Below are 21932 nucleotides of genomic sequence, written 5' to 3' on the forward strand. Positions count from 1 at the left end.
GTTACAGAGAAGAACATGGAAAGTGATTTCCAACTCCTAGCAGCTGACCCCAAAACTGCAGGAGAGGTAGCGACAAAGATGGAGGACTGGAACAAGTCTATACTAGTGATTTAAATGGTGCCAAGAACTATGCATAGAACACAATTTTATATGTATTTGCCATAACTGCTTTCTATATATTGACAGTAAATTACTTAAGAGCCCTCGGGAGGCACAGCAGTGTACCTCTGAGGCTGGAAGGTCTGAGACTTCCCTTGCATAGATCAAAGCAAACCCAAGCAGGAATCGAGAAACCACATTACATCAGCACTTGCTTTAGTCTGACCAGTGCCAGAACACTGTATTCATTATTCACACCTTCATCAAAGTGAAAAAATGTAAAAAAAAAATCAGGAAGTATGTAATTTGAAAAACTAGAGAGGGTATAGCGAAGTGCATTGCTTAGAGAACTAGAAAACATACTGTGCTGTGATGAACTCCCAGAGTCCTGTTTATCTTATCTTGAAGGATGACCACAGTGTAGAGCAGTAAGTCTGGATAACACAAACTGGATAAATAATCTCTTCATCCTAGCAAAGATAAGCTAAGATTTAATGGGTGGGAGCTGAAGCTAACCTAAAAATAAGGTGTGTATTTTTAACAGTAATCAAGCACTGAATAATCCACTAAAGCCTGTGGAGGATCATCTTTTGCTGCATGTTTTCAGCTAAAAAAAAAATAAGAGATTGCTTTTCCAGGAGATGCATGTTGCTGCACAAACCTGCCTTCACAATCAGGTTATTGCCACAGAGATGGTTACACAGGGCTTTACTGGCGTCAGGATACAGCAGATTTTGCTACATGGGAAAACCACATCTATCCTAAACCACAAAGACTAGCAAATTTATCTCTGAAGGGAAGGATTATGTACAGTAAATACCAGGTTCTGGGATAAACTGTCTAGATTTTGAGCAAGTTCCTAGGATTGGATGACTAGGAATTTGTGTAGAGCCCTGGCTGAAAGGACACAGGTAAGTCCATATCCTGTTTCTTCTTGCTCTCCCTTAATTCAATCTCTTTCTTGGTACATGTAAAGTCTATGTTTAAGTGTGAAGCATAGTATACCATAAATAAAAGATAATCATGTTTTGCTGCTTGCTTGGACAGATAAATCCCTACCATGAAAACTTTTAAAAGTTAGAAGGTGATTTTCAGAATCCCCTACTCTCACCTGTGGATGGAGAGAAGGGGATAGTGCACACCTTCCTGAAACACAAATGGGATTTATCTAGTTTTAAAAGTATGCTGTTTCCATGGAGCCAGCCATCACTGAGCACTTGCGAAAACCATCAGTTTTTATTTGGTAAGTGGCATGATGACTTATTACTATTTAATAATTTGTATCTGGTTATGAAGCAGGAGCAGAGTGTGTGAACTGCTGTACACAGAAACAAAGGCTCTTTCCTGCAATAATGGCTGTAATCAAAATGCACCAACAGCCCCACTGTCCCTGCACTAACCACTGTTCTGAGTCCCACTGCTGGTCCTGCCGTGCCCTGCTCTTAACCAGCCTCACAAATGATGCAGCTGAATGCAAAGGGTGAGGAAGCAATTTTCCCTATAAGAATTAATGTACTGGAAAGGACACCTACGATTTAAGAGATACACACAATATAGACAGGACAGCACGTACGGCTTGGAGGATCACTGGGATCATTGGAGAGGAGACAAGGCTGGTGTTGCATCAGCTGGCATTTGGGGGCACATCAGGGCTCTGAAAGATCTCATCCACTTCATCTGTGAGGCTGAACAGCTAAACATTCGTCTGTTTTCCTGCCCTTCACCTCTGACTGACCTCGATTCATGCAAGGAAGACAGCAATGAAATTGTAATGCCTCACAAAGAGGCAGCAAGGATGCTCTCAGTAGAAGATTCAGGCTAAGCATTCAGGCTCACAAAGTAGATACATTAACTCTGAACGAAAATTGCACTGCCAGCCATTGTGATGTTAACCAGTGCATGTTTTAGAAACACATTCTTGGCAGGTACTGGAGTGAGTACAGATACTTATGGTGAAACAGAAGAAACGGTCAGTATAAAACCTTCTTTAGTGGCTTCTTACAAAATAAGAGCTGGGAAACATCAGCATGACTATAATGGGACAACTATCATGAGAGAACAGTCAATTAGGTAAACACATTTGGAATGAAATTTACATTTTGTTATTGAGCATTTCTGATTTTCACTAACTTGTACTGTCAAAATATCACAGCTCTTTATGCATCTCTATATTCACTCATTCTTTATTTAATGCAGTCTCTTCAGGCTCTTGCAAGACTTTTTTTTTTTTGAGGTCACCTGAGGTCCTCTCCAGTCCTGGTATCAACGATTCAAACTATACCAAAATTTAACAAAACTTGAAAAATGGACTGCAATCCTGGGGCTACATGTGCTCAAAGATTATGTAGTTCACCTTGCAAACAGGAACACTGAATGTGAAAACAGAGATGAGGCAGCTTGCCTCTCAGGTTCCCATCTGAAGTTTCAATTTTACGGAAAGCCTGACTCCTAAAACATTAGGAGCATCTGGGATTCTCAATATTGCTGTAAATACCCAACTCCTTTATAAAGATGCATTAAATTCTATGCCTCAAGAGTCATAACCAGCTTGATCATGAGCTGAATGGAACTGCATTTGTCATAGACCATTTTTTGAGTGAATTATCTGGCCTTCCTCTCACAGACCAGGCATTACTCTGTAATTTCATAACTTCTCTCCTATTCAGCCACCAAAGGAACTTTTTCAAAACCCTCCAGATGAATTTTCCACTGAATTACTACCACGTCCTTCTGCAACTTCTTTGCTTTTTCTTACTCGTGCACTGTCTTTTTCCACACTGACACTCTCACTGCAAGATGCTTGTCTGGTTCACAACTCTGTTTCGTACAAATTCCCCTTCTGCCTATTTACCATGACTACATGCACAGAATGAGCATCAGTTGTTTGAAAAACGAATCACCATTCCTCTAGCTTCTCCAAGTCTTCCTGTAAGAAACTTGGTGATGGTATACATCCAGTCTGCACCATATTATCCCCAAGATATGGTGGATTATTTCCACAAATACTTATACTCTGTTTTTTGTTTCTATGTTTTTATTACAAACGTGTGCAGACACCAGTCTCTAGAATTGAATGCTACTTGGACCATCTTCATACAGAAAGTACTCAGCAAGTCTGGCATGATACAGTACACTGGCTAAACATCACATAGGGGAGTGCTACATATATGAAACTGTGAAAAAAAGACTGTTGCATAGTAAAACATGTAACTGCAACCAGTCTGTGTGGCACCTTTTGCTGAATGTGTTTGCATAAGCCTTCTCCTCTCAACTGGGGTCATGGACAGCCAGCCAGGGGGTGGAGAAGACATACAGCCATACCCCAAGAGGTCCATGCATACAAAAATCCCTCATGAGGCATTGCCCATGTAAAAACATACTGAGCCAAACTGCACATGGGGCCTCCAGAGCTAGGAGTGTCCTATGCCTTATATGGATCTCAAAGCATGCTTCATGCTTTGCATGGGACTTCCAAGCACGAAGCATGCCTTGCATGGGATCTCCAGAGCAAGAAACATGTTCTGCATGGCATCTCCAGAGCAAGAAACATGTTCTGCATAGCATCTCCAGAGCAAGAAACATGCCTTGCATGAGTCCTCCGAGCACAGAGCATGCCTTGCACAGATCCTCCAAGCATGGAGCACACCTTGCATTGGGCCTCCAAGGATGGCGCATGCCTTGCATGGTCTTCCAGAGCAAGGAGCATGCCCCGCAAGTGTTTACAGCTCGGAGAGGAAGGCCCGGGTCAAATTTAAGCACGCCGAGCCCCAAGACAGGACTATTTTTGGGTGGGCGCAGGCAAACCACGCCAGCCAGTCCCTACGAGGGATGTCAGTGTGACCCAATGGTGCCTTCACCCCTCGGTGCACGCAGACCTAAGGGCACATCGCTCAGGGCACAGGGAGTTAGGTGCCTCCTCCCGAGCCGGGGTGGGCGGCGGGTGTTCCGCCAAGATCCCCTCAAGACACAAAACGGGGATGCGGCGCCCCGTCCAGATCCCCTAGGCCAGGGGTAGGTGTGGTGTGAGTCCGGCGGTGCCCGCCACCGCTCGGCAGGGGGCGATGCTGGCAGTGCCACGGCTCCTCCTCCGCTCACTCTTCAGCTTCACCTTCGGAATGAACGACTCGGGCTCCCGGCTGCCGCAGCGGGAAGAGGCGCTCCCCGGCAGGAACCAGCGCATGCCGGTGGCAGGTAAGGACTGATCCCACCCCGCTCACCCTTCGCCGCCCAGCCGGGGACCCACTCCGTCAGGCGAACCCTGCACGCGTGCGCACACCGCGGCGGCTTTGGGGGGGTGGTGGGGAGGGAGTCGTTCCTGCGGCGCCTGCGCAGCGGCTGCGGCGCATGCCTGGCTGGCGCTCAGCCGTTGGGGGTCTGTGGAGAGGGGAATATGGCGGGGGGGAGCGCTTGTGTGAGGCAGCGGCAGCGGGTGCTCAGGGGGAGTGCGGAGGGTGCCTGGAGAGTGCGGTTGATTCGTCATTTAGGTGCGCAGTGACGCTTGCTGTGCACTCCGGTCTTAGGAATAGGAATCGATTGCTGGAGCTGCCGACGAGCGCGTACTTGTTCTTTTCTTGGCTGTATATGAGTTTTCTGTTTAATTTTTACTGAGGGGCATAGTAGTCCTATTCAGGGTTTTAAACAGGTTTACCTAGTCGTTACTTTTTCTGTTAATAAGGCCTAACCATGGTGTGGATGTTCAAACCTTAACATCTGCAAAGTGTTTTTAAGTGCTTGGACAATAGTTCTTTCTGTGATTTTCTGGTAGAACTTTCATCTTGAGTAAATTTGTATTGTCAGGTAAGCAAAGTAGCAGCTGAGAATTAAGCAATTTCACCTGTCAGCGCTCTGGAGAACTGAAAGCATTGCAAGGTTACTGTCAGCAGTATTCAATAGGAGGTAGAGTGGCATCTGGGTGCTGTGAGTCATGAGAGCATTCTCCCATTGTGCAAAGTGTTTGTCTTTGCTGCAGGTCTCTAGCAAAGTCTGTGAACGTAGGGAAAAAAAAATAATTAAACACAGAAAGGACATAGGTACTGGTGGGAGAATAAGTGGATGAGCATACAATCATGGAATAGTTCTCCAGGCTGAACAAACCCAGCTCTCTCAGCCTCCCTCCATAGCAGAGGTGTCCCAGCCCTTGGATCATTTTTGTGGTCTCCTCTGTACTCACTTTAAGAGCTCCACATCCTTCTTATGGAGAGCCAGAGTTGGATGCAGGACTGCAGGGGGAGGTCTTACCAGTGTGGGGTAGAGGGGGAGAGTCACCTTCCCCTCTGACGGCATATGCCCATTGAAAGAAGTGTTTTGAAAGCAGTAAAATCTTCACTGTATAGATACGTGGTAAAATGCTGAAGGTAGCAAGAACATAGAGTTGAAATGAAAGCAGGAAGAATAGTATGTCTGATGTGGAGAAAGTGAACTGAAAGGAGGGGTGCAGAGATGACGTTAGGACAATGAACTCTACCAAGAGTAGTACATTACCTGCATTAAAGTGGCACCTTCACATTACTTGTAAAAGCCTGGGAGGAAGATACATGGTGTATCCATAAAATGATTTTGTGTTGCTGTACGTAAGGCCAAGTATCATTTTTTCAGCCATTTTTATGTTATGACTCAATGTGGTGGTGTTTGTAGTAAGTGTCGACCTTCAGTGAACTGCAAAAGTTAACATGTAAACTACTTTCAGAAAAGAATGGCCATTTAAATTTTAACATTGTGTAACATTTACTCAGTACCAGTTCTTTTGTTTAAATTACTCCTAGATCGCAGAATCAGAGGAGTGTTGGTTGGAAGGGCACTCCAGTTCAACCCCTGTGCCAGTGATGCACTGCCTTCTTGTCATAGAACTTTTCCTTGTGTCCAGCACGAACCTTTTCCAGCACAGTCAGTGGCTGCTGCCCTTTCTGATACTGTCTGATGCTATTAAGAAGGGTTTGCCTAACTTCTCTCTCTGACTCCTGGTTAAGCTGCTGTAAGATTTTACCCTTCACCAGCTGAAATGCTCAGCTTCTGCAAGCTCTGTGGGTTTGTGTGCTGCAGCCTGCTGACCAGCTTAACCACTGGCCTTTAGGTTTTCGCCATTTTACTAGTATCTCGTGAACTGAGGGCCTAAAACTGGATGCAGTATTACAGGTGAATTCTTGCCAGAATAGTGTAGAGGAAAGGTTTTTTTCCTCACTGCCCATGCTCCTTGCAGCGCAGCACAGTAGATGGGTTTGCTTTATTTGCAGTGAGAGCACATTGCTAGCTCATATTTAACCTGGCATTCAGCATATTCACAGGGTCTTCCCAGCAGGTCTGAGGTGATCTTGTACTGGTGCAGAAGTTGCACTTCCCCTGTCTAATCTTCATGAAGTTTCTGTTCGTGTAGATCTGAAATTTTTCAAGGTCTCATTGGACTGAAGCTCTGCTGTTTGGCATGCCTGCTCTTGCGCTCTGTTTAGTGTTGCCCTCAAATTTGCTGAGCATGTTTTCTGTCACATCATTCATGTTATTGTTGAAGGTATTGAATGGTACTGGCCCCAGCATCAGCCCCTGGGGTAACCTGCTACACACTAGACAACAAGATATTGATCACTGCCTTTTGAGTCTGGTGGTTCTGCCAATTTTTGATGTGTCTAGTGCCTAGCAGTCTGTTCTTCCAGCCAGTACTTGCTCAGCTTCCAAATGCAAATCCTGTAAGAGATGGTGTCAGAAACCCTGCTAAAATCAACATATTACATCCTCTGCTTTGCCCTCATCTGCATAGCCAATTATTTCATTGTCAAAGGCACCTGGCTGTTCGAACTTGATTTGCCTTTGGTAAATATGTTGACTATTCCCGATTACTTGTTCTCCATGTGTTTGGAAATAATTTTTAAGAGGATATACTCCATGATCTTTCCCGGGACTGAGCTGAGACTGAGCATCCTGTAGCTTCTCAATCCTCCTTTTGCCTTCTGTTACTATCACCTGTATCTCATCGTCAGAGATCTCCCCCAGTAATTGATTTTTCTAGATATCACTATATCTAGATCTGTCACGGTGTTGTGATGGGCTCGCCAGGAAGCTTGCCTTGCCACTCTGGAAAAAGTCCATATGGCTCCTTGGATTTGAGCACCTTTAGCTTCTTTAAGTGCCTATAACCCTTTTTTAGAATCATAGAATCATAGAACAGTTAGGGTTGGAAAGGACCTAAAGATCATCTAGTTCCAACCCCCCTACCATGGGCAGGGACACCTCACACTAAACCATCTCACCCAATTGCTCGCATTGTTTGCTGGTTTTCTTTCTGAATGTACCAGTGCATGGAGAAGTTTTGGAGTAGTCTTTGTGAAGACTTAGGCAAAAGAGATTTTGAGTACTTTGGTCTTTTCTGTACTACTTCTAGGCTGTGTTCTGTATTCATAATATACCTAGATTTCCTTTGGACTTTCTTTTACTCCTGTAATTTTTTGTGGAATCATTTCTTGCTGCCATTTATGTTCCTAGCTAGTTTTTAACTCCAGCTTTGGTCTTTTTGTGCCTAAATGCCTAGGCAATGCTTTTATACCTCCTTTGTCCTTTCTTATTGTTTCTCCTTCTTGTATGCTTTCTCGTTGCATTTTCATCTGTTAAGTAGCTCTGTGTTTTTTGGCAAAGTTCCCAGTCTTTCTGTTTGATAATTTGTTACTTAGCTCTCTCAGAAAGTTTTTGGGAAAGTTCAGACCACCCTGAAGAGCACTTTCTCCCTTTGACAGCCTCTAAGGGGCTTCTACATAGCAATTCCCTAGATAAACCAGAGCCTGAGCTGTGGAAGTCCAGAATGCTTAATCTGCTCTTTACCTTTGCAGCCTTCCTTTGGGTCCTGAACTCCATTGTCTTTTGGCTGCTACAGCTCTCTGTAATCTACTGCTGCAGTGTCACAGTTTCTTCCCTGCTTCTGAACAGCCAGTCAGCAACCAACCTCTGGCACTTTAAATATGAAATTGTCACTAGTGTAGCTTCCTGACTTGCTTACACAATTTGGTGTTACCCTCCCAGCAGATTTCTGGGAACTGAAATCTCCCAGGGGCCAGAGCCTGCAGTCCAGAGACTTCTGCCAGCTGGTTGTGGAAAGCCTCATCCACTTACCTCCTCCACAACATCTCCAGTGTTTTCCCTCTGATCTTGACTCAGAGACTCTCAGCAGAAGTGACTTCAGTTTCACACTTGCAGCTCTGTGCCTTCAGGGAGTTTGTTTCAGTAGAGTGCAGCTCCCCATTCTATTATTCTGTGTAAACCTTTCCTGAATACCCTGTTCCCATTGATGGCACTGGTTAGGTTGTGTGTGTTGTGCCAGGTCTCTGATTCTTGTCACATCATAGGTTTATGGCCACTCTTGGACACTTGAGACTTATTTGTGAACTAAACTCTGCCTCAGTGTGCAGACACTTGAGGAAAACATTTGCCAGACCTCTCTTTTAAGTGGTTACTAGCACTGATCCTGATCCAGTGACCTTGAGATGTCCATCCTGTTCATCTTCAGTGGTGTTGAGGGCCTCTGTTTTCTAGGTGAAGAGCTACAGAGCATTTAGCTTCTTGTCTGTGCAGTATCTTTGAAGATCCTGTTGATCTCCTGCTGCTCCCTGATGTGATGTAATGGATTGACTTCTTCCTGCAGCTCCTTCCCTTGTGCTGCAGCAACTGGATCTGCTAGAGCACAGCTGTCAAAGGTGAGGCTGCTGCCACTGCTGCAGTCCCTGCAGAGGAGCGCCAGGCTCTCTACACAGCCTGAGACCACTCTTAGGAGTTAACTCTGGAGGGAGGATGCTGAAGTACCGCAGGTGTTAGTCATGTCTGGGTCAGGGCATTGCGTCCTGGAAGGTGTTTTCAGCAGCTGAGGATTTTCATGAGTGGCACTTCTGGGCTCTCTTTGAGCCTCCTGCACATTGTGTTTATTGTGTTGCACCTGCATAGCATCGTGGTCATTACGCTCCAAGTTCCTGATGCTTTCTGGGTGCAAGATAGGCATGACTCTGTTCTGCCCCTCAGTGGGATACATTGTTTGCTGGGGAACCTCTCATGTTGAGGGTTCTTGATTGCCATTCACAAACCTTATGAGTACAGAGACCAGGTCAGACTGCTCTCTCCTTTGCTGGAGTCGAGGAGAGGAAATAACAGTTGAGAGAAAACCAGCTGAGTGACAACTTCAACTTGAAAGTTGCATTTTAATCTAATACTATGAAGAGCTAAAGTGCATTTCTGTTCCTTTGTAACATGCTGACCATGGGATTATGTGTGACTTGACCTTGTCTATATAACCCTTTTTTTGTTTTATCGTAAGGTTATTGCTGATGAAAGACTGGTTGCAGTGAGACACTGTGCCAATGATTTGAAACGTTCTTAGGTGTGCACTTAAACACAGAGCTCTTAGTGCAACACTTTAACCCTAAAAGTTCGTTATCTGTTGGTACACAAATAGGAAGATATCAAGAGGGAACAAGACTGCAGTTGACACTATGACTTGTAAAATCCAGCGTCTATTTTTGATACCCAAAACTTAAGGAAAACCTTAAGTAATTCATGACAATTTAAGGAAAAGAAACAAAAATTAGTAAGTGTTTGGAAAACCTGACTTCTGCCGACAATAAAAATTCACTTTGCTTGGTTTACATCTGGTTGAAAACTTCTTTTTCAGAAAACAGGCGAACTGGCAATTTAATTATGGTCTAAATGTTTCATAAAACCTAGAAAAGACATAGTACCATGTTTTTTGTCTTCATGAAGAAAACTGTACCAAGCTGCAATGGTTGGAAGTTGAAACATAGCAAAGTGATTCAAAATACGCACCTTTTTAATTGTGCGAGTTATGAAACATTAGAACAATTTCTGAAATTTTGCTGAGCATCCTCTGTCAAATGACGTTTTTAATCAGTGTTTTCTTTAAAGAGCATGATCTGATTCAAGCAAGAATTAATTCATGGAAATACTGTGCTCTTTTATATACAGAAGGTCAGGCTAAAGTTCACCGTGACCTCCTCCACATTTATAATTATTGCCCTATTAATCTATAAATATACAGCTAAGAGGTTTAATAGGTTTAAACGATTGTGAGACTGTCTACCCATGAGCTGTACCTTTACTGCCTTAAAAAAGTCGACCCACTACGGATGTGTATGTTACAACCTAAGTACCTCTGCTAGCAACAGAGCTGAGATGGGATTTCCTCATACTACTCACTGGGACAAAACATTCCTTTTATATTATTAGGGGTCCTTGACTAGTGTTGCTACCACTATCATAAAATAGTCAGTTAAATATGGTAAGCAATACATCCTCACATCCTCATAAAAAGCAGCCATGTTTTAACAGTAAGGTAACTAAAATTAATTCTGAAAACTAGGGTTATACTGGAAATGTAGAAGCAATAAATTATGTGGTTTTACTTTAAAGCATGACATCGTATTGAACCATTATATAAAGAAATCATTTGAAATAATTTCTACTGCAACCAAAGAAAACAGCACAAAAAACTCCAATTCCCAGGTTTTGAAATTTGTTGGAGATCAGATAAATCCAACTTGATTATGAAAAGAGTAAGTGAAGGTTAATAATATTTATATTGTTTTTAGCTCACAGCATTTTTTTATGCCCATTTAACTGACTTCTACAAGCAGAACCCTTTGTAGCACAAACCAGCGATTTCCAGTGACTTCACAGAAATCCGTCAACCTTGGTGTTTATTTGCCTTGGTATTGTTAAAACAAATAGGTGATCTCTGAGTGAAAGGGTGTCTCTGCCTAAATTGATATAAGCTGGGATATGGTGATCAGGGGCTCTTACCAATGTGTATTAACTGGTGGGAGGGAGTAAGGGAGGTGGACACATACTCTTCTCACTGGTGCCCCCTGGATGGACAAGGAGCAATAGGCACAACTGGGATGTAGGAAATTCTATTTCAACATAACAAGAAAGCTTTTCTTCTCTGAGGTTTTTCATCTCTGAGGTTAAGCAGTACCTCAGACAAGTTGTTACTTCTCCATCCTTGCAGGCGGTCATGACCTGAAAGGACATGGTCCTGAGCAATCTGCTGTAACTGACCTGGCTCTGAGCTGGGGAGCTGGACTGGCTTATCTCCAGAGGCCCCTTCCAGCTTCAGCTGTGTCAGCTGTGTCATGACTCTGCACATCCTCTTAGCTGTAGCTGTGGTGGTAGCAGCAGTGTCCATCTTTTCTAGGGTACTCTGGCAGTTACAGAATACCCTCAGGATCTTGACAATCTTCCTCTTTTGGGAGACTGAAATGACATCCTACACAAATATGTTAAAATAACCAGCCAAAGCTTACCTGGGATGATGGTATTTCTTCAAGTGACTGCAGGAGGCTGGAGCCAGATCCTCAGTTCTGCTTTCTTTCTGGCCACGCCACTTTCACAAATTTCTGCTCATGTAACAGTCTGACCCATGGCAGAGGGGGACATGATTTCTGTCTCACAGGATACTCCAAGTGGTTAGAATATACTTGTGAAATGTGTTTCAGTTTTCCCCAGGCTGAGGAGAGGTATGCCATTTTTTTTCTAGAGTTTATAGAGGATTTACGGAAGTTTTACAACAGGGATCACTTGCTTTTCCTTCAGAGACACCCTTCTTGACATTACATTTATGCAGAACATAACCAGCTGTTTTATGGGAACTGCTTTACTCTTCCTGTTCTGTCCCCTGCCTACTGAGGTAGTACTTGCTTTTTACAGGGTATAGACAGATTGGATTCCACCCTGAATGACTGCATGAAGAAATGTATAACTTTTATTCTTACATGGAGATAATTTCACAAGACATTTTAAAATGAAATTATTTTAGGTATCATATACCCCGTTAGGACATGTTCATTTGATTTCTAATGTTGCATTTAGTTGGACATCTTTTAGTCTTAATAGTTTCCAAACACAACATTCAGAAGCAGAAATAACCCTTTAAATTGTTTCACTTCTGTACTTGTTTTAATGGAATTTAGCTCTTCATGCTAATCTTTTTTACCATCCCTAAAACACTGAACAGAAATTACTGGAATTGCACTAGTGGTCTGTGGTCTGATACTTTAATTTGTTTCATCCTCTGCGGCTTGGAGAAGATGGCTAGGCTGCATATGCTGCCACGGGTGCATGGAAAGGACTTCCGACCAAGACTTTAACTATGTGTCTTTGTGGCCTGGTGCAAAGGCTTCCCAGTGGAATTTGATCCCTGTGGGCATGTGATCGTCCAGTAATTCAAATAATTCAACAGTCAGTGAATCTGTATTGTCATGACAGTTTAAATTATGCTGACTTGTAATGATACAACAAAGTGTAGTGGATATCACCAAACTGTGAGCATTGACTGAAACCACAAGTACTTTCTTACCAAGGGTGAATGGTAAAATGGAGAGTTGCTGCATGGGACAGCCCATCCCATGAGAGCTGTGAATCAGTATGGCATGGAAATCTCCATGGGTTGGTAACCTCTTTGTACTGTGCAGCATTAGGGAAAAAAATCTGGTACCTTGTGCTTATTTTTTTGCCTAAATATATATGCAGTGTTAGGGTGAGAAGATTTAAAGAGATTTTCCCTGATATTTTGACAGTTTGGTGAGTAGTGCAAGGCACAAAACTTTGCAATAGAATGGAATTGCAAAATAAAGATCATAGAATCACAGAATGGTTTGGGTTGGAAGTGACCTTAAAGCTTATGAAGTTCCAACCCCCTGCCATGGGCAGGGACACTTTCCACTAGACAAGGTTGCTCCAAGCCCCATCCAACCTGGCCTTGAACACTGCCAGGGATGGGGCAGCCACAGCTTCTCTGGGCAACCTGTGCCAGGGTCTCACCACCCTCACAGGGAAAAACTTCTTCCTCATAGCTAACCTGAATCTTGCTTGTCAATTTAAAGTCATTCCCCATTGTCCTGTCACTATATGCCCTTGTAAAAAGTCCCTCTCCAGATTTCTTAGAATTATATGCTGAGATTCAAATCAGAAAGAGTTTAAAGCGGAGTATGTTTCTTTGTAGAAGCACCTCACCCTCAAGTAACTTTATTATCTGAAAGACAACTGAAATTTGTGGTTACAACATTTTTACAGGTAGGTGTGAGATTAATTTGCTTGCTTATCCTGTCTGTAATACTGTGGCTTTTTGTCTTTCTCCTTTTTTCTTTTTTTTTTGCACCTTGTCAGGTATTTATATCGAAACACTAAGCAGCTCGTTTTCAAGCCAAGTGTACAACTGTAAATATTGTACTGTCATTGGAAAAACAGGAATTATTTTTTAACCACACATTGCATTTACATTTCGGAAGATCTTGCAAGGAGAAGCAAAGGTTAAGTCAATCTAAGTGGATTTTTTTGTCATTTGCATGTGCTTTTTAGCTCTTGGCAGCTGGAAAACAACAACAAAAAGGAAGTTAGTATGCACACACAATGCTTGATAGATTAAAAGTGTATGGGAAATACGTTAACAGAGCTGTACATCCAGCTGTCAAAGGGTGCTTCCAAGGTAACACCACCCCAATATAAAACCTTTGCACTTCCTTATCACCTCTAACTACACTGCAATAGAAAGGACTTCATCATTCATCGCCAAGCCCTCTCCAAAAAAACCCGGAAAATCTCTTGTTGGAGTCCCTGGTGTTCCTGGCAGGCTACTTAGCATGCCGCTCACAGTTGAATGTGTGCGCTGGCATGAAGCAGCGTTGCACAAAGCGGTACCCCCAGGACCACGGCGGGGAGGGTGCGGAGGATACTCTCCCCGGGATTTCTCCTGGCAACAGTGCGGGTTGCTGGGAAACAGAACTACTGAAACGGGGAGAAACTTTACCCAACTGGCAGCCTCTTGAATGCAAATAAGGCTTGAAGGAGGCTCCTCTTCCTGATACTGTAATTTCCCTCTCTGAAATGAAAAATGAATCCAGAGGTTCTATGTTCAGAAGATTATGTGTGGATGCTGCTCTAAGGAATTATTCAAAGTTGTGTAGTAAAAGAGGATAATTATTTCTAGTAGAAGGTAGCGGTGTGGCACGCTGCATTCAGTAGCTTCTTGTTGCTGCTATTATGAAAAGAGATGTAATGTCTGAATTTGCCAAATTTGTGTTGTTAAATAAACCTGTCAGGAGAATTAAACACAAGGGTTATATTTACACAGGTTATTTTTTCACTAGGGCATATTTTACATTATTTTGCTTGAGTCCTAGGATACATTTGACTTCTTTGGCTAATTGTGTTCGTTTATCCTACACAGTTAGGTAATGTGATTTTGACTCAGAAAATAAGAAGGTTGAGAGAAAAATCTCACTCTCTTTACTTGGTGTCCATGCTACTACTTGAAAGACTTTTGTGCTTGGATGCTAAAATTCATGGTGTCAGCTATGTCTTCAGTTGTGCCTGTGTAACTTGAATGAACAAGTATTTTTCAGTGTGGCATGTGGCTGACTTCATCATAACCACACAAGCACAGAGCATGTGACTCTTTGTTAGGGACTGTAGCGATAGGACAAGGGGTAATCTTAAGCAGGGGAAGTTTATATTAGATATAAGGAAGAAGTTCTTTATTGTGCGGGTGGTGAGGCACTGGAATGGGTTGCCCAGGGAAGTTGTGAATGCTCCATCCCTGGCAGTGTTCAAGGCCAGGTTGGATGGAGTCTTGTGTGACATGATTTAACACGAGGTGTCCCTGCCCATGGCAGGGGGTTGGAACTGGATGATCTTAAGGTCCTTTCCAACCCTAATCATTCTCTGATTCTGTGATCCTGTGATTCTATGTTTGGGGAAGAGTAAGTTGATTTTAAATGATGGGCTGTTGCAGCTATTTATATCCAAGTAGACATTGCTGGAATACTGGGTAGTACATCAGGTTGTGCCCTGGATCGCGCATCTGCCTCTGTAACGCTCATTTGGTGAATGTATCTCACAGGTAGAGACATGAGATTGTATTGCCTATTGCTCCTTCTATTTCCACAACAGACAGGAGAGTATGGGGGGAAAAAACCCTTGTTCTGACTTCATATTGTCCCAGGTGCAAAGCTGGGAGAGAGCACTGAAAGGCACTGCATGTGTTTTTGAATTGCTGCTATATGTAGGGGTTCAGCAATATACAGAGTTACACCTTTATAGGTAAACCAGGCACTTGCATGTTTAATTCATCACATGGTGAACATCAAAAGACATACAAACTAGGTGAATAGTGCACCCCAGATGTCTCTTTCTTCCACTGGCTGTAAGGAGAGTGTCCAGCGACCAATTGACTTGTATTTCAGTTATATAACTGTTTATGTTGGTTAAATCATCAACACGCCTGTCCCAGTCTTCTTTTGGTTCCCACTGAAGTGATCAGGCGGTTGCCTAAAACAGCAAAACCAGGATTCAGCAGCATCTTTAGGTCATTGAGAACACTCAGGAAGTACAATATTGAAACTCCTCATACTTCAGTTTATTTGAATGAAGGTAAGTGCAGGATATACCTTACATGAGGTTACCATAAGGCAGATTTAAGGTGATTTGAATGCTTCAGCTGTTAACCTCTGTGTCTTAGTCCTTTCATGTTTCTTTGATGTGTAGTATTTACTTTGTGCTTTTTTTGGCTTAAAAGCTTCTGTGGCTTAATAAACGTCTTCCTGTCAAATTTATACCTTCAAATTACAGCAGAGACATTGCCTTCACTTCAGCTCTATGTAGTTTTTATTAAACTTACTTTTACTTTGTGACCATTGAATTATTTGGCTTATAATTTGTGGTGTGATAGGCATCATGTTATTCACATGCTATTATTTTATTTATTACGTGTAGAACTTCAGTTGAATGGATACATTTGTATATTGCTCTTATTTTGTTACTCACAAATTTTTACGATATATACAAAGACTGCATTTCAGTTTCTAGTACAATTAAAATAATACATATAAATTTATCTCTAAATTGGAGAGACATCAATTTAATAGATGGACCACTCGGTGGATAAAGAACTGGCTGGATGGCCGCATGCAGTGTTCAAGACCAGGTTGGACAAGGCCTTGGGTGATATGATTTAGCGTGAGGTGTCCCTGCCCATGGCAGGGGGGTTGGAACTAGATGATCTTAAGGTCCTTTCCAACCCTAACTATTCTATGATTCTGTGATTCTGTGATTCTATGTAAAGAGTTGTGGTCAATGGCTCCGTGTCCAGCTGGAGACCAGTAACGAGTGATGTCCCTCTGGGGTCGGTGTTGGGACTGGTCTTGTTCAACACCTTTGTTGGTGACAGGGACAGTGGGATTGAGTGCACCCTCAGCAAGTTTGCTGATGACACCAAGCTGTGTGGTTCGGTTGATAATTCTGGAGGGAAGGAATGCCATCCAGAGGGACCTTGACACGCTTGTGAGGTGGGCTGATGCCAACCTTATGAAGTTTAACCATGCCAAGCGCAAGGTCCTACACCTGGGTGGGAGCAATCCCAGGCACAGCTACAGGTTGGGCAGAGAAGAGATTCAGAGCAGCGCTGCAGAGGAGGACTTGGGGGTGTTGGTGGATGAGAAAATGAACATGAGCCAGCTTCAGTGTGCACTCACAGCCCAGAAAGCCAACGGTATCCTGGGCTACATCAAAAGGAGCGTGACCAGCAGGTCGAAGGAGGTGTTCCTGCCCCTCTACTCTGCTCTTGTGAGACCTCACCTGGAGTATTGTGTGCATAAAAAGGACATGGAAGTGTTGGAACAAGTCCAGAGGAGGTCCATGAGGATGATCAGGGGACTGGAGCACCTCCTGTATGAAGATAGGCTGAGAAAGTTGGGGCTGTTCAGCCTGGAGCAGAGAAGGCTGTGTGGAGACCTCATAGCAACCTCCCAGTATCTGAAGGGGGCCTATAAGGATGCTCAGGAGGGACTCTTCTTTAGGGACTGTAGTGATAGGACAAGGGGTAACGGGTTAAAACTTGAACAAGGGAAGTTTAGATTGGATATAAGGAAGAAGTTCTTTTCTGTGAGGGTGGTGAGGCACTGGAATGGGTTGCCCAGGGAGGTTGTGAGTGCTCCATCCCTGGAGGTGTGCAAGGCCAGGTTGGACAGAGCCTTGGGTGGCATGGTTTAGTGGGAGGTGTCCATGCCCATGGCAGGGGGGTTGGAACTGGATGATCTTAAGGTCCTTTCCAACCCTAACTATTCTATGATTCTATGAAATAAGTCCTTAGTTCAAATAAGATAAAAACCTGCGATGTTTATTGCTGTTTCTTTTGTATTGCTCATACTTAATTCCTGTTGCAGATATGCAGAATTGGAGTTAATAGTATTTCATCCACCTGAGTGAAGAGATTATTTTGGTCTTAGTTTTGAAGACAGGATCTTATTTTCTGTTGAGTAATCTGTGTTTTTTTTTAACTGTAGTTTGGGCTTGTTTTTTAAAGAATTTAACTTTCCAGGAGCTTCCAAAGGTATTTTGAGGACTGCCCAAAATTCAGGAATGAGAAGCATAACTCTAGTGGGAATCAATTTTTATGGTGTCCCTCAATATAAGGCGGAAAGCTCTCATCTTGAGGATGCATGCTATATTTGTGGGTAGAGGTTTAGTGCCTGAGATACTGGCTGGTAACTTCTGGTAGGAACCCAATGAGAAAATAGATGTGTAGTGCAAGGGATGCTTGTTCTAATTAGACAATGGATGTGCTCTTAGAAAGCCTGAAGGTTTGCAGTGAAAACATGCCACATCCTGGACTACAGCTATAGAATCGGAGAACACTCCACTACCGTTGTGGGATGCTAGATATTTTCCACAAACTGTGGCCATCTCTGGCCATTGCGTAGGAGAAATGTATTGGTATTGCACCCTTGTTCTCAAAAGGAAAGCATGGATAGGTTGTTAATGGCGGTGTTGTTCTGTCTTCTCTCACTGAGGCATGTTCTGGGTGATGTTCATGCTTTTATGGAGGTCTTCCTGTTTCTGACATTCCCTTCCTGTTCCTGACATTTTTTACTATTTACAGGCTCAGATCCTAGGATCATAGGATACTCCAGGACTTTGGGAGATCACTGGTTTATGAAATCAGTGGATTGACAGCTGGTCTACTGGGTCTTCCTGGGTTTTAGTGGTCTGTAATCATCTGCTACTTTCAAATGTTGAGCTTACATTTAAAAAAGAAGGACAAAACACTATGTCATGGAATCAGTGGATGATTTCCCAATATGTTTTAGCAAACTGCAGTAAGATTTTTTCTAGGAGTATCAAAAGCAAAGTAACTGCACCACAGATAGCATTAGAATACATAGGGTCCATGGGGGCTATTTATATTGTTGTCTTGCTTTTGTTTATGTTCTTCCTTAAGGATTCTTCTTCTTCCCTAAATAGGGATATGTGAATCTACTTTTGCACTCACTGAGGTTGATGTGCGATGGGGAGCAGAAATTAAATCTCATCTTAAAGAGGTTGCACGCAGACAACTAATAAAAAACTGCTCACAAAGTTATAATGCCTAATTTTAGTAGCATTTGAGTGACAATTTTCAAACTACTATTTAGAAAGGGAACAAGAAAGAGAAAAAATCAGTAGGCAAACCAAATGTAGAGCGTCAATTCTTAAGCAGAATGGGCTAGTATGTCTTTACATGAGAAAGAAAAATATCAGATGATCTAGAGAATGTTTACAGTTGATTCTCAAGATACTGATTTCAGAATTTATCTAATGATCCTTTTTTTTTTTTTCTGAGTGATTTTAGTTTATTCTGACTCTCCTCCTGTTTTTTACCATTTCTCCCATCAGTCATAAATTTAGCGGTTTTGGTATAATTCCTCTTGATCACAGCTACAACTTTTGAAATTAAGCACTAGGTCCAACAGACTGTCTGTTTGCCATGTTCACTTCTTTAGAAGTGGAGCATTATGCTTCCAAAAAGTGTCTTCTGATGTTGTTGGCAGCTGGACAAGATTCCTATTTAAAACACTGCATTAAGCAGTGCAGGGATTTGTGGTAGGACCTTATACCTTGTATTTTACAGTTGAGTGGATTTATGTGTTTTTCTTACCAAGTTGCTGAAATTTCTTGCCATTTGATTTAATTTGGTCCCTTGTGTCATTCTTAGTCATCAAATTGCTTTTTAAACTACCTGAAATGTTCTCTTTTACTGGAGCCATCCCACTCAGGACAAGCTGGATTCAGACTCTAACGCTGGAAACCCAAATGGGCATTGCAGGCTGTTTCTGTGCCAGTACATTGAACTGTATCAGGGCCCCAGTTCTGCAGATATAGCTCTATAACTCAGATCATCCCTGTTAAACTGTTAAGACAGATCCTGGGTCTGCCTTTGCTCTGGTCAACCAATGCGTTTCTCTGAAATTCCTACACATGGTTCAGGAGCTAGCATGGATCAGGAACTCTTCCCAGTCAACGGTTTGATGCAGCCATCCTTTTGTAGAGTGTACAAGTCTGGTGTGGCTGTGCTTGGGCTGTTGACACAGGTCCAGAGGATGGGACCTGTGGTCACAAAGTACTCATCAGCAGGCCTTAGGTGTCTCTCCAGTCTTTGGTGATGCAAAAGTGCAGACTTTCAGGCTTACCCTCTTGCATTTAAATGACTAAATTTCCCCCTAAGTCCTCATTAAGAAGTCATCCTTGTGTTGAGCATTTCACACACCAGTTAAGACTTACTCACTGTTTGATTTAATTTACAACAATTAAAACAAGCTTTTTAAATAAGACAGAAAAGAAGATCATAAAATACCTATCCTTGATGGATGTGTGGATATCTGTGTGCAGACATTCCTGGGTACTACTGTTGTAAAAATATTGTTAAGTATAATGAATGTGGAAAATGAATAAAAAATTGCACTCTCTGGGCTGATGACTGGATGCAGATGAGGTTTTCTGAGGTATTAATCTCTATAGAACCATTTAAAATATTTAATTTGTTAAAACTTAACTGGTTAAGAGAATATTGAACACAAAATAAAGTGCCTTGTACCTGAATTTTACAATAAAGCCCTTGTTTAGTACAAAATAATGTTTCCTCACACATGAGTGGGTAGCCTGACCATATTTTGGATCAATACTCTTGCTTAGTTATTTGACTGTTTCAGAACCTTCTTTTTCATAATCCGTGAAGATATCGAGAGTTTCTGTCTACTTCAACTCTATTTTCACTCTATCCAACTTAACTGGAAGCAGATTCCATTATGAGTAACTGTTTCTACCTAAAGTGCTATGCATATATTTTTCATGTTCCACATTGTAATTGCTTTCCTAAATGACAGTCAGAAATGCCTGTGAAGCTGGGTTCCTAACATTTTGTTTTTTTTAAATATGTGTTTTTCTCCAGAGATCTCGAAGGAAATTATAAGCAGTTAAGTGTACAAATGATGTTTAAACTTCCATGCGGCACTTATATATAATGTATGTATCTAAAGTGTTCCGGGTGGTACTGGATGTAGAAAATGGGAAAACATTTTAATCCATCAATGCAAATCCTATTTGATATACTCAGAAAACCAGCTGGTCCTCAAAAAAATGGAGAAGAATACGTTTAGTGAAGATTGACCCATATATTTTGCAATTTCAAATTGGGGTGTAATACAGCAGATGATGAGTAGTTGAAGTATATTCCCACAGTGGAATATTTAAGAAGTTGTTGACAGCTTCCCATAGAGTTTGGACTTGCAATTTTTTGGACTTGCAAAGCTGGAGATCTCCACTCAATAGCGTGATGGTGTGCCAGCCCTAAACCCACTGCATTGCGGCATAGTCCAGGCTATTTGCTGCTTTGATTTTCAGCTGGATTCTGCTGGAAAAATCCGTTCCTGGTACTAATCCTTTTCTACAGCTCACCTGACTACTGCAGCATCCCACAGAAAAGGCCACAGTCATGCACACATTATGTTGTCAAAATGATAAATGATGGTGGTGAGTGGTCAGCCGCCAAGGAAAAGGCAGTCTGTCCTGGAACAAAGTTAATTGAGTACATGTACAGCTATGCAAAACAAGCTGTTGTAGGCAGTCCCTGATAGGGATATTTCATTGGTCTACTGACCAATAGCCCTGGAAGTCTGGGGGACCTGAGGTGCATGTGGGAGGTCACACGGACAGGGACACCTTTGACCAGACCAGGTTGCTCCAAGCCCCGTCCAACCTGGCCTTGAACACTGCCAGAGATGGGGCAGCCACAGCTTCTCAGGGCAACCTGTGCCAGGTCCTCACCACCCTCACAGGGAACAACTTCTGCCTGAGATCTCATCCCAGTCTCCCCTCTGCCAGGTTAAAGCCATTCCCCCTTGTCCTGTCCCTACAGGCCCTTGTCAAAAGCCCCTCTCCAGCTTTATTGTCAGCCCCTTTAGGCACTGGAAGCTGCTCTAAGTTCTCCTTGGAGCCTTCTCTTCTCCAAACTGAACAAGCGCAGCTCTCTCAGCCTGTCTCCATAGTAGAGGTGCTCCAGCCCTTGGAGCATCTTTGTGGCTTCCTCTTGACTCACTTCAGTAGCTCTTTGTCCTTCTTATGTTGGGCACCCCAGAGCTGGATGTTGTTCTTGCAGATCTAGTCTTTCATTCAGGTCCAGAATGTTCATACATTTATAGGCCTTTATTCTTGTTTTCTCATATGTTTTTTCCATTTTTGTGGTTGAATCCTGGAATCAGCACTTACAGCTGTTGCTGCCTTCTTTTTGCTGCTTCTGTGTGGCTGCAATATTCCTCCCCTCTCCTTCCCCCCTTATTTCTCTCAGTATTCATTCTCCTTTTATACTGGTCTCTATGTCATAGCTACATTCACTCACTTATGGGTTCTTAGAGCTTCACCAGTGTTTGACTATTTAATAAGAAATGAAAATTGGAAAAGTGGAGGGTCATTAGGCAATTGATTTTCGTCATCAGATTCTCCATAAGAACAGTCCAGGTAATAGTAGCCTTTTTTCTGTCACATAA

At 42.7% G+C, this 21932-nt stretch overlaps 1 protein-coding gene across 2 annotated transcripts in view; it reads left to right on the forward strand.

The window, feature by feature from the left end:
* The first annotated feature begins 4160 nt into the window (after positions 1-4160).
* Positions 4161-21932, forward strand: part of MSRA (methionine sulfoxide reductase A) — a 277903-nt gene continuing 260131 nt past the window's right edge. For both annotated transcript variants that reach the window (XM_057427498.1, XM_057427499.1), the window contains exon 1: positions 4161-4290. In XM_057427498.1, the coding sequence (XP_057283481.1) occupies positions 4161-4290 (130 nt within the window). The remainder of the gene's footprint in view (positions 4291-21932) is intronic.

This window comes from Pezoporus wallicus, unplaced genomic scaffold, assembly GCF_028554395.1.
Source record: "Pezoporus wallicus isolate ANWC-B61680 ecotype Strahan unplaced genomic scaffold, APGP_CSIRO_Pwel_v1 contig_6464, whole genome shotgun sequence".
NCBI classification, from domain to species: domain Eukaryota; kingdom Metazoa; phylum Chordata; class Aves; order Psittaciformes; family Psittacidae; genus Pezoporus; species Pezoporus wallicus.